The sequence below is a fragment of the Carassius auratus genome, chromosome 25 (genome assembly GCF_003368295.1).
Source record: "Carassius auratus strain Wakin chromosome 25, ASM336829v1, whole genome shotgun sequence".
Taxonomy (NCBI): domain Eukaryota; kingdom Metazoa; phylum Chordata; class Actinopteri; order Cypriniformes; family Cyprinidae; genus Carassius; species Carassius auratus.
Window position 1 is genome coordinate 18899375 of NC_039267.1, and position 15872 is coordinate 18915246.

A 15872-nucleotide genomic window follows, 5' to 3' on the forward strand; every position below is an offset into this window, starting at 1 on the left:
CAGCTCAGCTACAGGAACACTATAAAAATAAAATATATGTATTTATATATTTTTATTTTTATAAATAAAACACATAATGTAGCTTAATGGACAAAGACAGTGATGTCGTGGAAAGTTTATTCTATATGGAAAAATGCTTAACACGAAACTTTGCGTGTTGCGTTTATTCTGGGCTCACCTGCTTGCCTGTACATATTAGTTATGTATTTTAATAATGTAGAGAAGCATATTGAGTTTGGCCTTTATCATCTGGAAAATACTATATAAATATTCATTAAAATAATGAACTGTATGTTTAATTTGATATTTTAATAGCATCTTAATACATTAAGCCATGTTAAGTGTTTATGTTTTTATTACAGGAGGAAAACGCTTAGCGAGAGACTTTGCGCAAGTGTTCATATTCTGGTGTTCTGGCCACGGATTTGCCGGTCTTGTCTTTTTCTTGCAGAACCCTGTACGTTATAGTACTAAATTAGTTTTAATCGTTTAATCACCACCACAGCGTCTTGTCTCCATTGGCAACACGCACGATTTGTGTTGATTGCAAGTGACGTCACAGGTAGCGGAGAGCGCAAGTGGCGATTTCAAGTGACACTGTAATTTAGTTTCTTTTTTTCTTGTCTTCGCCACCTGGCTACTGTTATAAAATGTTGGGAAATTCAAGCAGAATGTAATAAAAAATTCAAACAACAACAAAATAGATAATAAGGACTGCAAGTGACGTCAATAGTGGAAGTGCAAGTGTCTGAGAGTGAAAGTCTGAGAGTGCAAGTATGCAGCCAGACCCTCTTGGGTTTGGGCGGTTTACACTGTGCAGGTCGACTGTTGTGTAACATTCATGAGAGCTAGAGAGCAGAGCAGACGGCTCCTTATGCTTATTAATCACTCTCGGACCTACTTTGGTGTCTTTTTTGATCGGTGTGCAGATCTGGGTTCGAATCCACTGTGAGACACCAATGTGTCCCTGAACAAGACACTTAACCCCTAGTTGCTCCAGAGGCGTGCGACCCCTGACATATATAGCAATTTTAAGTCGCTTTGGATAAAGGCGTCAGCTAAATGAATAAATGTAAAAGTAATAAATGTCATATGATGCAATTTAAATTTTTCCTTTCTCTTAGGAGTGTTACAAGCTCTTGGTGCATGAAGAAGATCTGTAAAGTTGCAAAGACTAAAGTCTCAAATCCAAAGAGATATTCTTTATTAAAGTTTAGACTCTTCCACGCCCCCCTAAAACAGCTCATTCAAACACGCCCCCACATGTCTACGTTACGATGTGGAAATATGTGTAATGTTCACGCAAAGAAAAGGCGCGGTTTTAGTAACAGCAAGTTAATGTTGAAGCAGCCATGCTGGAGATGCTGTGTGTTTCTAGGAGAAAGCAAAAGCACTTTATTTGGCCTTCTGAAAGTAGATGCATTTAAGAATCTTTAAGATTACTTTCAACAGAATATCAACACATTTTATGGACGAACGTTGCGTGAACCTAGGAGAGGAGGTAACTGACTTTGCTACGATAAACTGACGCCTCTGAATCAGCTACTGGAAGACATCGCGTTTAAGAGAGGCGGGGCATAGAGGATCTACAATAATGTACAGTAATTGAAAAATGTGTTTTTTGAACATTAAAGCATGTCAACATATTCTGTTACACCAAATAATGATCTTTAAAAAGGCACCATATGACCCCTTTAAAATCCTGGCAAGACATGTCCCAAATAAACAGTGTTTATGACCACCCTACCCTTTAGCAAATCAAGTGCATTGAACATACTTAGAACATAAAGTTCCTCTTCTGAAGTTTGCATACCTGTAACATCCATGACATTTTGAATTACACGTTTGATTTTCATAAGAAAAAAATATGAATTTGTTTGATTCGACAAGTAATGACCCAGATTTAAATCGGTTATTTTTTATAACCTCGATATAATCTGACATTGACCTATTCAAAAATGAGTCATTATGTTTTTCAAATGTTTAAAACATGATTTGTTTTATACAAAATATTCTATTTTAAAATAAATTCATATGGGTTCAGCAAAGAAAAAAAAAAAACATTTGAAAACTCTTCACTAAACATGAACTCTTACTTGCACACATGAGTCTACCACTTGCTGTTTTTGTTTTATAATACAAAGTAAGCGGATTCTCCGAGCAACTGGGAACTACACACAGTAAATTGTGCGGTGCATCGTTACTGAATCAATACTACAAAAGAACCAGTTGAGTAAATGATTAATCGACAAGTCGAATCATTCATAAATGAATTACTATCAGAAAATATTGTTGGCGGACTCTCTATGTAAGCGGCAAAGAAAGGTAAGGTATAAGTAGGCTAAAGTACATCAGATTAATACGAAACAAACCATTTAAACATTATTCAAAATGCATAGTTAATATCTGAGATAACCTTCCACGTGGAATACACTTGTTTACATATAAGGGAAGCAAGAAGACTAAAACGGTGAACATACTTTTAGGCTCTGAGGTAAATTATCCACTGTCAATATAGAGGCTATAAAAGTGATGTCCACTGATATACGGACAATAATTAAACGCTTTTTTATTGCCTCCTAGCTGGTTATAGAACAGAAACCCTGTAAAACATATCAAACTTACCTTTAATCGCGTGAAGCGCCGAATCTGTCTGGAAACCGCCAACACATACAAGCGGAGTGATCCAAACTAAGTGAAAAGTCGCGAAACGCACGTGCTCGGCCAATCAAATTGGCGGACTAACTTAAGCATCAATCTTTGGAACAGACAGAACCTGTTAGCTCATAGTATTAAAGTAAATATATCAAAACAATGTTTTTGGTGTAGATCTAGCTATAACGACAGTGATAAACTGAACAGTTACTTAGCTGTAGCATATCACATTTAAAAAAAAAAAAATTACAACCTTGAGAATATCTAACATGTTAAGTTTAAGTAGGCTTCTTAAATTAGAAAATAATTCTTACTTAAATTACAAAAGTTAATTTCAGCATTTATGTGAATATACAAAGTAATTTCGTAGGTCTATAGTCATATACTGTATGAAGTTAATCTATATAATTGTTTGAAAGATAAAAACACATCCACTCAGAAAAATGCAAACACGAACAGTGACTATCATCCTATTAAGTAAATGAGTTTATTGTTTGATTTTTCTCTCTGAAATTGCTCACAGTTATGATACAAGGGGATTTTTACAACTTTAATGCATGTTCCTGCTCCGCATGGACATTTTTTTTTCTTCATTGAAGTTTTGCTTTATAACTGTATAAAATAGAAAAAGTTAACAACAGGTATTGCTTTATTATTGTTATCATTTAAACAAGCTGTCTGTAAACAGGGGGCCGTGAACATCCGAAACTTTCTCGTTCAAGGTACATGGTACAGATAAAAGGAAGCCGTTTATAAACTGATAGCCTACCATGAAGACACTGCAAGTTAGTGAAAGCTGCGTCACGTTGCTAGCTTACACCGTAGATAGAAGAAAACATGATAGGATAATAAGAAGAGAACGAAAAAAGTTGCAGAGAGACTAAACAGAGGAAAAAATGTGAAGGCAGGTGTTTTCTTTTTCCCCATTAAACAATGTAAGGAAAGCTGTTCTGAGAAAATAGCGTGATTTCTGAGAATTGTTACGTCAAAGCCATGCAAAGAAAATGCATGCATGCACACAGCAATACAAGTCAAAAGCAAAGAGCAGGAACGGCCTTCGAGTTTCCCCAAGGCCACCACATCATATTTACAGTAGAACTGAACCAAGAACAGCTTTTTTTGTCATCCATTGTACACACACAATGATATGAAGCTGACACTGATATCAAGAAGTTCATTTCCTTCCCACATACGCTAAACTACATTCTTAAATTACTGTTAAATTTGCTTTTTTATGGTTTGTTTGTTTTTACATACTATTTTGTTTTTTGTTTTGATGCTAGGAAAGAAAGATTCGTAAAGTCCACGGTACTTTTACAAATCAAGACATAAGAAAGGTTCTTTAAACGAACAAAACTGTGTTGCCCTGATACAAACAAACACATTATTGTCATAAATAACATTCAAGTTCTCATATATATATATATATATATATATATATATATATATATATATATATATATATATATATATATATATATATATATAAATAAATAATTAGATGATAATAAATAAGGACAGAGATAAAACAGAAGGAGAAATACAAAAATATCCACATTGTATTCGACACTTTTTTTATCTGCTGGTAGCGAACATGAGAATGATCAGAAAAAAAAAGTAATAAATAAAATAAAATTCAGTGTTTACCGAAACCGATTAAATGAAACAAATTGTTCCATCACATAATAAATACAGAAATAAAAGGGTTAAATGAACACTGGCAACACAATATTTCAAATCTGAATCTACAACAGAACTAAAGCTAGTGTCACATCTAGACATTTTATTTGTACATAATTAAGTTCAATCTGTACAACAGAGATTCATTCATTAGGATAAATTCATTCAGTACTATTCCCCCCACCCCATCCCATCCCAAACGCACTGAAATACATGTTTCAGTCCTTTTGCAGCAATGATTTCAGATCAAGTGATGTTCTTCAAACAATGTCATAAATAAATAAAATAAAAGAGAGCGCAAATGGAAACGTTTCAATTTGGAAAAAGTCCACATCCTCCAGGACAAGCTTTCAAAGTCATCTTTTCCTTCTTGATTTGTGTCTCGTTTTGTTATTTTTTATTCTATGGTCTTTATGAATCTGAGTCAAACATCCAAGAGTTGTGAGTGTGTACTTATGTCTAGTATTTATTATGTGAATCTGTTCCAAACATAGTGAGCTGCCTTCTAAAGCACAATAACAACTTTTCTAAAGCACACTTTTACAAATATTTTGTTTACTAAAAAAAAAAATGTGTCTTAGACCCCAAAATCAATGCTAAAATTTAGCATGCCAAGCTTAAGGCAGTTTCTTAACTAATTTGTAACCCCCAAAAGAATGTGCTTAATTAAGGAAGCTTATTTTAGCAGAAAAAAAAATGTTAGGCCTTATTGTGACTTTTTAAAAAACAATTCTGACAATTCAGAAATTTGAGATATAAACTCAGAACTGCAAGATATAAACTCGCAATAATGAGAAATAAATCTTATTGCTAGTATGAATTTCTGAATTCTTAGACTTTTCTTAGGTATTCTCATATATGCTAGTAAAAAGTCAGATTTGTGATACAAAATGTCGGCGTTCACAATTACCTTTTCATTTTTTTATTCCATGGCAAAAATAAGCTTCCATAATTCAGAAACAGCAACTCTGTGTGACATTCAACACACAACTTGATTCTCAATAGAATCAGTAAAGTTTTCCATTAGCATACTGCAAAGTTAACAACTTCCCTTTTCATAGGAAGCAACTCCATGTGACTTAGAAATGGCATTCCCTGCAATGTGCACACCGTATACTTGATTCTTAATTGATTTCAGTGGTTTGCCATTAGCATGTTGCTAAGCTAACACATTATCTGAAATGCTCATAGGCAGCAACCCCACGTGACATGTGGCATGTGCAGAAGAGACTCGATTCTCAACTGACTGTAGTACAGTTTGCAGTTAGCATGTTGCTAACAACTAACTGCACAGAGAGACTTAACATTCAATTGATTTCAAAAGAGTTTGACATTAGCATGTTGCTATGCTAATAGATCCAAACTTTAATAACATACATAACATACAAATAGAGAGTCCTCAGTTTTATTAGACTGATTTATGTGCTTTATCTGTCATCTAATGGATATTTTTATGAAGTTTGTTGCATTGCATTAAGGGTCTCTTGATCAAAGTGACGTACCTCAAGGAAGCTCACTACATTTTGGAACAGACCCAGTTTTTTGCCGCCGGTTTCTACCGGCTGGTCAAACATTTTAACAGGTTGGTGTTGGGAGCACACAGGTTGACTGGGAAGAAGTGTCAGTGTTTGTATTTTAGTCCTCGAGAGGGCAGAGCGGGAAGGAAAGAGTATGATGAAGGGTCCAACTCCTTGGAAACCTGCTTGTTCATCATGAAAAGTGGCGTCTGTCAGTAACTGTCCATCTCAGGATGTGCAGGGAAGTGGGAGGTGGCGTTTTAATATGTTTTCTGGATAATTCCTATCAGCAAAGACAAGCCGTCACAAAGGTGAGGAAAATGGGAAGACAGACGTAAAGACATGAAAATATCTGGGGTAAAAACGAAAGGGGTTCGGGAAGGGAACGGGCACAACGACATGGCAGAGACGGTGAAAGGGGTAATGTGTCTGGATTTGTGTCAAAATTTGTTTTTAAACAGTCATTCCATCATATAAAAGTTTGTCCAAATAAATATTCCATCACCTCTAAGATTTTCTATATTTTGAGATCTTTTGTAGGTACGCTTTGAAAAGCTTGATTGGTAAACTTTTAGGGCTGCTCCTGTGTCCCAACGGATGGCACCAGGTTAGAATTGTCCCTGGGATTACCCGCTGGGCATTTAGAGTCACTAGGCTGAGGGTCGTGGTGACAGGCGTTAGGTGGGTGTCTGTTGGGCGTGCCAGGTGGATGAGGCACCTGACCGTTCTTCTCGTCTGAAAAAAGTTGTTTAATTACGTCAAAGAAGTTACTCAATGGGCTACCTAGGTACACAGAAAAGAAGAAAAGGGAGAAGAGAAAGAGAGAACAAACAGAGAAATGAACAATGGGCTCACAAGAGAAGAAGTGGACAGAAGGGGCAAATAGATAGGAGAGGTAAAAGAAAGAGGAGAAAAATATGAAGACTAAAGGATTGTTCACACCAGGACGAATATCGCTGATGTTTAATGCATTGTGACTAATCAAATTTTGGCATTGTGAGTGTGCACACCTTGACTTAGTGGCACTCAAGGACAATGCGGTCTTGCCGAGCACACTTGATACCTAACGACAAAGAGGAAGTTAGTAGACCAAGAAGATGCATCGAGGCAAGATGAATGTAGAGCTGCTGGTCTCATTGGTGTCTTAACACAAAGGGCTTTATGGCAAATGCGACAACGACTACAAAAATCTTGATAAGAGGGAGTTATTATGGAGAGGAATTGCAGATCAAATAGGATTCAGTGTGTGATGGTGTATTTCTGTTTTTCATTAAGCGCGATCTAATTTCAGGGAGTGAATTTGTAAACTGTATGAATACAAAAGATGCATTGAAAAACGTTGGCGATAAATGCGCGATAATCATCCCGATGTGTATGAGGCTTAAGAGAAAGCCCTACGAGAAGCTTTGATGACCACAAACTTTGAAAGTTGGAAATTCTGTATAGATATGAGGTTAAACCTGATAAAACCAGCTAAAAAAAGGTAACTAGCTGGTTTCTAGCAGGTCATTAGCTGGTCCAAGCTGGCTTGCAGCTGGAAATAAAAACCATGCTTATGCTATTGCTAGTGCTATGCTCTACGAGTTGAGCAACATAATTAGCTGCTGAGCTAGTAGACCATATTTGACCAGAAAAATCTTTTGACTGCCAAAAACATGCTTGACCTGGTTATTCCAGCCCAAGTTCAACTAGGTTCCCACCTGCTGCTCAGCCAAATTAACACTCTTGGATCAGCAATAAACCAGCTTGCGTGTTCTAAAAGCAACTTGACCAAACTTAAGATGGTATGACCTGTTTTTTTGATCAAGATCAGCGGGGTTCCTAACCACTGGTTGTTCAGATAGTCAACCTCTTAAACCAGCATGAGACTAGCTTTAAAGCTGCAGTAGGTAACTTTTGTAAAAATATATTTTTTACATATTTGTTAAACCTGTCATGTCCTGACAGTAGAATATGAGACAGATAATCTGTGAAAAAATCAAGCTCCTCTGGCTCCTCCCAGTGTCCTATTGCCATTTGCAGAAACTCCATCGCTCCCGGTAAAAAATAACCAATCAGAGCTGCGGTACGTAGCTTTGTTTGTGTTCAAAATGTAGAAAAATTTATATAATAAGCGAGTACACCATGAATCCGTTTTCCAAACCGTGTTTTTAGCTTGTCCTGAATCACTAGGGTACATCTATAATAAGTGTTTATATTCGGACTATTTTAGATTGCTTCGGGGATACCGCGGCGGAGTAACCCAGTACCTTTGTGATTCTTCATAGACATAAACAGAGAGAAGTAGTTCCGGCTACGATGTTCTTCCACAAGACACAAGCAGTTCTGTTTATTAACCGCTAGAGCGTCAAAAGTTACCGACTGCAGCTTTAATCCAGCTACAGTGTTCAATAGCAGAGCTACCACTTTAAAATCAATTGGAAACAGCATTTACAAACCATTTTACTCCTGACAAGACGTATATCTAAGCAAAATAGAATATCCCCTCCAAAAACTAAGCTGGGACTGATGATGATTTTTTTTTCTTTTTTTTCAAATGTGAGTTTGTAGTTGATGGTAGTAGACTACTACTTTTTGAGGAGGTTTTTTGACCTGGTGGAGGTTGAAGGTCATCCCCAATGGCATCTTTGACACTTCTTTTCAAATATATTGTTATTTACTATTATTAGAGGTACCTACTTTAAAAGGCATTGAATTGCTTGTTAACAGGTGAGATTGGTGTAACAACAGTACCTAAAACATAACACACATTATTTCTGGGGCACCGGTCGGGCAGATTAGTTGCTCCATTTTGCTGATAGACAAGCATCTTTTTATTAGGTTGTACTTGTGAATCATTTGAAATAAAACCAGGAACATGTATTACTGAAGTAAAGAGTGCTGATTTCATGTTGATTTTAAAGATGGTTTTAGCCCTGGTAGGGGTGAGGCACAGGGGTTTATTTGGCTTTATATAATTAACATGAGAATGGCTAGATAATTAGAAAAGGCTCTAAAGCAATGAGAGAAGTGATGTGGCATCTGTACATCTGTCACTACAGAGAGAATTATACATAGATCAGACAGGAAACCCACACACGGGTACAATGTACCCTTTAATCTTCGATCTGCTCTCTCCTCAAAGTCACATAAGCCTATGAAGTGTCATCTGTCCGGTTCAATTACACACCATATTACACAGGCGGAAAATACATAAGATATCAACAAGCGCTCTATGTTCGGCTTTGTTTTTGTAATTATGTTCATGAAGAATTATTTTGACTACAAAGACTACAATGTCTACAAACATTGTTCACAAATTGTCTTCACCAAGGACGATAACTAAAAAGATAATGATAAATAAATAGTTTTAAAAATCATTCTCAATATTAAAAACAGCAGAGTCCAAACCACAACTATAACGATAAAGGCACAGAAAAACGATATCATTGGAATCACTTTCAGAATTATAATATAGTTATCTTTATAGTTATTGTTCTTTGTGTGAATGGGAATTTAGTTTATAAAAATACAAATTTTATTAGTCACTGGAAAAAAAAAATCTTTGAATGTGGCTTATGAAACATGTAAGTAGTAGCAGCATCATTATATGGCGGCTCACTTTAACATAAACCTAATAAAATGCACGCTATTGAAGTGTTTGTGCGGAGTATGGAAGCTGAACAGTAGGTCTGTGCAATTAATCGCATGCGATGCAAGCGCAGCTTTAGTAAAGCCGGTCCCATGATTAGTAGTGAATCTCCATCACCTGCTTATAGATTGAGCAGCATTCACTACACAGAGCCATAGTTCACTGACAATCAGGCAATATTATGTTCATAATTGCAGATGAATCAATATAATTTGGAGGCACCGGTGCGATCATTTGCATTTAACTTAAAATACTCATTTTTGCTCATATATATAAGAGTAATTTATCTTTTGAATCTGTAAAAGATCTACTTGCATTTGTGTGCGCTCACAATAACAACAAAACATTGTGCTTTTGTAAAATAATGAAAGCAAATAGACTTTAATTGAACATAATTTAACATAAGCTCCGTGCTTGCCTCACAGACATGAAAAAATATATCTACAGAAAGCAAAATGTGTACTTTTAATTAAGCCAGTTCAAATGGAAAACAAATATTTTCAGATTATGTAATCCATATGTAATGTGCACCTCCGCTGTGGAGATGACTAGTCAGTGAAAACACTAGTTTATAAATGAATTATTATAATGTTATGCTGTTTTTTCCCCCCTAAAGCATACATAATCATTACTTCTGCTGCAATGGCTAGCTTTATGCATGCATTGAGCACTGATAGGCTATAGGCAATGAAAGGTTCATTATGGTTTATTAATATGAATGTGTGATTAGTCATCTAATCACTTCAAATTCACGAATATTAGTCGATCAGAAAAATATTTAGAGTTTTTTTTTCCTGTGGCAAAAAAAAGCTTTCATAATATACCAGAAGCTTAAAAACCTGCGCATCCTGACTGCTGGAAATGGCGAGTTTCAAAACTGATTGGCATTTGTGTGTAATATGCAGCAGACGGTCTGTCAATAGTCCAGTCCATCTGAGGCTCAGACTACCCTTGAGCTAACTCTGACTGCATGAGAAAACCCCCTTCAGTGTCCTTGATTTAGGATACTTCCAAACAGATGAATACACATACAAACCTGCACAACTACAGCAACTGGCACACAGTGGTAACATGTAGGGGCACATCAGAGCCTCTGATGTGCATATGCACACCCTCATGTGTTTGGCTCACATAATCAAGAAATAAAGACCAGATTTGTAAGCCACATGCACACTAAGGAGGTAACAACCAGTTTATGTCGTGCTCATTTTAACAATAAGCTCAGTTACGCTACACATGAAAGGGTATATTTGGGGTTGTGTGCACTTTAAATAGGATGCAAGGACATGCCTTCATTACAAGTGCTGTGACTGTCACAGGTTTATATACTGGCGGATGTGTCAGGCAGTAAACATGTAATGTAGCAAAGTAGTTAGTGACCCCTAAAACCTTTTGGACACTTAATGAGATAGTTCACCCAAACAGAACAATTCTGTCTTCCTGTCAGCAGAAGAATGAGCAGGTATGGAAAAACATGAATGTGAGTATATGATGATAAAATCTTTCTTTCTGTGTGAACTATCATTTTAAGTCACACTTACAACATAGGCTCATCGGAAATACGTGCCTCTATATACATTTCTGCAAAACTGAAAAAAAAAAAAAAACGTACCTATTTGTACGAATTACCAGTTAAAAGGAACTCAGACAACTTTTATTCCTTTTCACACAAAGTACGATTTACAGGTACAGAGTTTCAATCACTTTTCACACAATTACTCTGAGAATATTAAAAAACAGACCTCAAAAAACTATTTTAACATCTTACGTGATTTTAAAACTGTTATGATATTTAAAAATGTTTTCGTCACTATACAGCTGTGAGCTTTCTAATACAGTAGGTTTGCTCCGTAGCTCACGCGATACAGCGTTGCACTTGAGTGATGAAGAGCACAGTACGAACCCTGTGAAACTACCGTTCGATAAAACAGCTCAAATACACATAAGGAAGTTAAGATAGGGACATTACACTTTTAAAACTGCCACGAAACGCACACGAAATTATGTAATTACAGTGTTGCAGAAATGTATATAGAGAAGCATATTTCCTTGAGCCTGGGTTGCACATTTAAAATGAATGTCATTGTATTAGACCGGTGGTTTTTAAACAGGGGGCCTCCTGTTTAATATTAATTCATTTGATATATTTTCCAACTTATTGAAAAACATACAGTTCTTGACATTTCAGGAATCCCAAACTGAATTATGGTTAATTATATCAATACTCGCAGTTTCTGTTAACAAAAAAAATAGTTCTCCCAAACAGCCGATAAAAACATCACAATAATCCACAAGTAATCCACATGACTCCAGTGCATTAATTATTATCTTGTGAAAGTGAAGTGAAAAGCTGCCAGTTTAACTTTAAACCGTCACTTCTGGTCAAAATGAGTCCATAATCTATAATTAAAAAAACAAGTCTGACCTGTTGCCTTCTCACATCAAAATCCACTCACATTTTTTTTGTTTTCACTTGTAAACAATGGTTGATCTGTGCATATTTCTCTCCATATTTCATTCTGACCATTCACTCCAGAGGATCCATCAATTAGTGAGCAAATGATGCAATGTTACATTTCTCCAAATCTTATGAAGAAACAAACTCATCTACATCTTGGATGGCCTGAGAGCGAGTGCATTTTCAACAAATTGTAATTTTGTTAGCTAATGCAATGACATTTAGACATTAGTCTAAATACTCTCTGGGCCTCTGTAATTGTGCTGCAGGTTTGGTGTATTAAACACAGAAGCCGTAAGAGTCTTACCACACTTTGACTTTGAGACTTCAGAGGGTTTTGCAGCACACTTAAGAGTTCTCTGTGAGAGAGAAACATGTGTGTTGACACCAGACAACACTATCAACACAGCCTGAAAAAAAGTTTGAAATTCCCTAAATCTTTTTTTGGTTTATAAATTGGATCAGCGCATTAGCTCATTAGATTCGCTGTGTACACTCTTCATCAAGCCCATGTGAAGCAAATGAGCAATTTCCAATTAACAAGCATGGGGCCAGATGTCTTCATCTAGACTACATTAGGGGCCAGAAGACTTCGGTTGGGTGGTCATTAGACATTTGTGTGGATAATTATGCTTGTTTGGAATAAAAATAGTTTTATGAATCTAAAGAACAATGGGAGGTTAGTTATTTGCATACACACAGAAAACCACAACATCCTACGCAAAATAACAATTAAATCCATAATTGAAGTGTCTATTTTTGGAGTGGTGAATGTCATCTGACTGCAGTGTGAATCTGCAGTGCAGTAGTGCGTTCAAACCACAGTGAGTCATACAGCACTGAATGAGACACGGAGCGCATGAATGTGATGTGTTTAAGAGAAAGCAAAGGAGAGAAAGAACGACAGTGAAAGACTCTGTGGTGGGGAAACAGAGAAACAAGGATCGACTTTCTTGAGATGGTCTTGGATGTCTTTGTCTCACTTAAACCTCCCCATTATTAAATACTAGTTATATCATTATTAAATGCTATCTCATGAACTGTACTAGAAGTTACTTAATATTAATGTGTGTAAAGTAGATATATATAGTGGGGTTCAAAATATCGCTGGAAAAAATGACTATATTTTGCTTAAAAAAAACAAAAACAATTATATTGTTAAAAACAATTTCAATTAAAATGTCAATTTACTGGAAAACTATGATACAAAATTAAGCATTAAAGAATGAAAATAACATTTTAATTGTATTATATATATATATATATATATATATATATATATATATATATAAAAAGCAGCAAAAACTTTTCATAATTGAGCAATAAATCAGCATATTAGAATGATATAACTCTGTAAGGTTATATTGGTTTTTTATTTTTTCTATACGTTGTTGTTTGCCAAACAGACCGCTAGGTGGAGCTGTTATCAGTGATATGATTGGGACACAGCCAAATAGCATCATGTGTCAAGAAGAGAGGACGTGCACAGGGTGGACGGAGAATAGGACGGCTTTTCTTTAATAGAAATAGAATAGAAAAGTGGCTTTTCTTTGAGATTCTCCTTTAAAAAAAACTACAATAACAACAAAAACATACTCAGCAGTTCATCCTTGGCTTGAAGCTCTGGAAAGTTCAAGGTAATAGAAGGTATATACTGAGGAAAACTTTTCCTGAACTTGATCTTTTATAAAAATGTTCCTGATGTGTGTGCTCTGGTTGGTTCAGCACAACAGCTGAGGCAGATAGAGCAAGATGTCGGATTCAGGGTTATCCTGACCTAAAAAGGTAGCAGGAACCTTCACATAACCAGTCCAGATTGGTCCTCCAACAAGGACACCGTATCCCAAAACTAGAAATCATGAACCTGAGGTTTCCACATTTGAAGAACTGTAAGAAAATCTACCGTTAATGCCGTCTGAGAAATGGGAGCAGAAGTGTGGCCGAAGGGAATCACCACGAATTGGAAAACTCCCCTTTGTCTTCTAGCGTCCCAGTGGGGATTGCTTTAGGGTGGGATCATGTGGAGAATATTGTGATGCTGTGTTGTGGTGTGCTGGCATGCATGATGGAGGAGGGGTATAAACAGGCATGAGAGGGATCGGGAGGGGGGAGGACAGGGGGATTTATACTCACCAGACAGCTGCTGGACTCCCGGCTGGTCGTGTGTGCTTAACAACTGCGCCTGAATCGTTTCTACCACCCGCTTGAAACGCCGGCTGGGACCTACAATACAGTGGAACAGGTCACATATAAAACCATGTTGACATTTTGGAGTGGGGTTTCCTTCACTTGGTTTACATTCTAGTGAAAAAAAGCTCCACAGACAAAAAATTGGAGACTTTTAAGAATCTGACAGGAATTTATTGTAAAACGACTTGCAGTCTTTCTTATCTCTGCTAGATGGACAACAACATTATTTAACATCCTGCACGCTGTAGTGGATAAGAGCTGCTGCCGGCGCATATCACGAGGAGACATAATGGATATTAATAAGGGAGAATGATGCATAAGATGATGTTCTATTTATCTTATGCTGTTATTGAGATCTGCGGTATACTGATGGGATAATTAGTATTTAAAAGACTCATTTCGAGAATTAAATGGAAACTTTTATAAGAATTGTTCCTTAGAGGACAGAAAACAAATTCCTGGCAAGACTAAATGTAAGATTGTCAGGAATGGGCTTACTTGCCCATATGACATATTTACACATATCTACAATTTACATTACCTCAAGGCATACGTTTCTCATTCACTAACTAACTTATCTAACTTTTATACTCAAATGTATTGTAAATTAATAAAACTAAAAAGTAGGAACAACTAAAATCACATGTATGCACATACTCTAGGTGGCCTCATATACATGTTTGTCTTAATCATACTTCATCACACATATGCATCATATAATTTGCTGTATGGAAGCCCGTTTCCGCCACTGAATAAAAAACTAAACAAGGTAATTCCGAGTTTTTATCTCACAATTCTGATTTTATAAATCACAATTCTGAGAAAAAAAGTCAGAATTCGAATACATTCGCAATTCTGCATTTTTTCTCGCAAGTCAGAATTGCGAGTTTATAGCAAACAATTCTGAGAAAAAAAGGCTGAATTTCGAGAGAAAGTTGTAATTACCTTTTTTATTTTTTTATTTAGTGGTGGAAACAAATAGTGGTGGTTTTCAAATTGCTGAGCCTGAAAGTTACAAAAATCAGCAAAGGAAAGATTGTTTAGAAAAACCCTTATAAGGATATGTTTTTGGATGTGTTTTATGCAAATGACTAACCTTGGACACACAGATGCTAATTTATAATACTCCAAATACATTAACAAAAGAATGCGGTTCCAACCAAATTCATGTACGTACAGTGTTGTAAATTAGGCAGACAAAATATGTTAAATACTGTATTAATAATCTGCTTAATTATAACTGAATGAGACGAAATGTCACTAGATTACAATGTAACTTTTTTGTTGTTGTTGTAAATTAAACCAAGATAATTGGAGTATGTCTCCAAAAAATAACTATTTCAGTCTTTCTAACTCAAAATTGAAATTCAATTGTGTTACTTGCGGTTTCTCTGACAATTTCTGAGGGAAAGTTGTATTAAAATGAGTAATATACCAAGATTTTAACATTTATCAACTATGTTTATGTTTATTGGTGAATTTAAATTGAGTCTTTTAAATTATATTTAATATTTATTTTACATTGTTTGGCGACAAAGACTTTTTGGTAAAAACTAAAAATAAAAAAAAAATACTCCTATGCTATTTAAGAGCAAATACATGAATATCGAGATACATTCTGATCATTTGAAGACAGAATATATATATATATATATATATATATATATAAAAGCTTTTTTCATCCAGCCATATCGCCATCTTGACCCAACTAGATTATTATACTAGATAACTACATTAGATT

At 35.8% G+C, this 15872-nt stretch overlaps 1 protein-coding gene across 4 annotated transcripts in view; it reads right to left on the reverse strand.

The window, feature by feature from the left end:
• Window positions 1–4160: 4160 nt before the first annotated feature.
• Window positions 4161–15872, reverse strand: part of LOC113043596 (serine/threonine-protein kinase BRSK2-like) — a 199884-nt gene continuing 188172 nt past the window's right edge. For 2 of the 4 annotated variants that reach the window (XM_026203087.1, XM_026203083.1), the window contains exons 18-19: window positions 14075–14164; window positions 4161–6635 (exon numbers count right to left, since the gene is read on the reverse strand). In XM_026203087.1, the coding sequence (XP_026058872.1) occupies window positions 6424–6635; window positions 14075–14164 (302 nt within the window). In that variant the 3' untranslated portion in view covers window positions 4161–6423. The remainder of the gene's footprint in view (window positions 6636–14074; window positions 14165–15872) is intronic. The other 2 variants (XM_026203086.1, XM_026203085.1) reach the window with 2 other exon arrangements.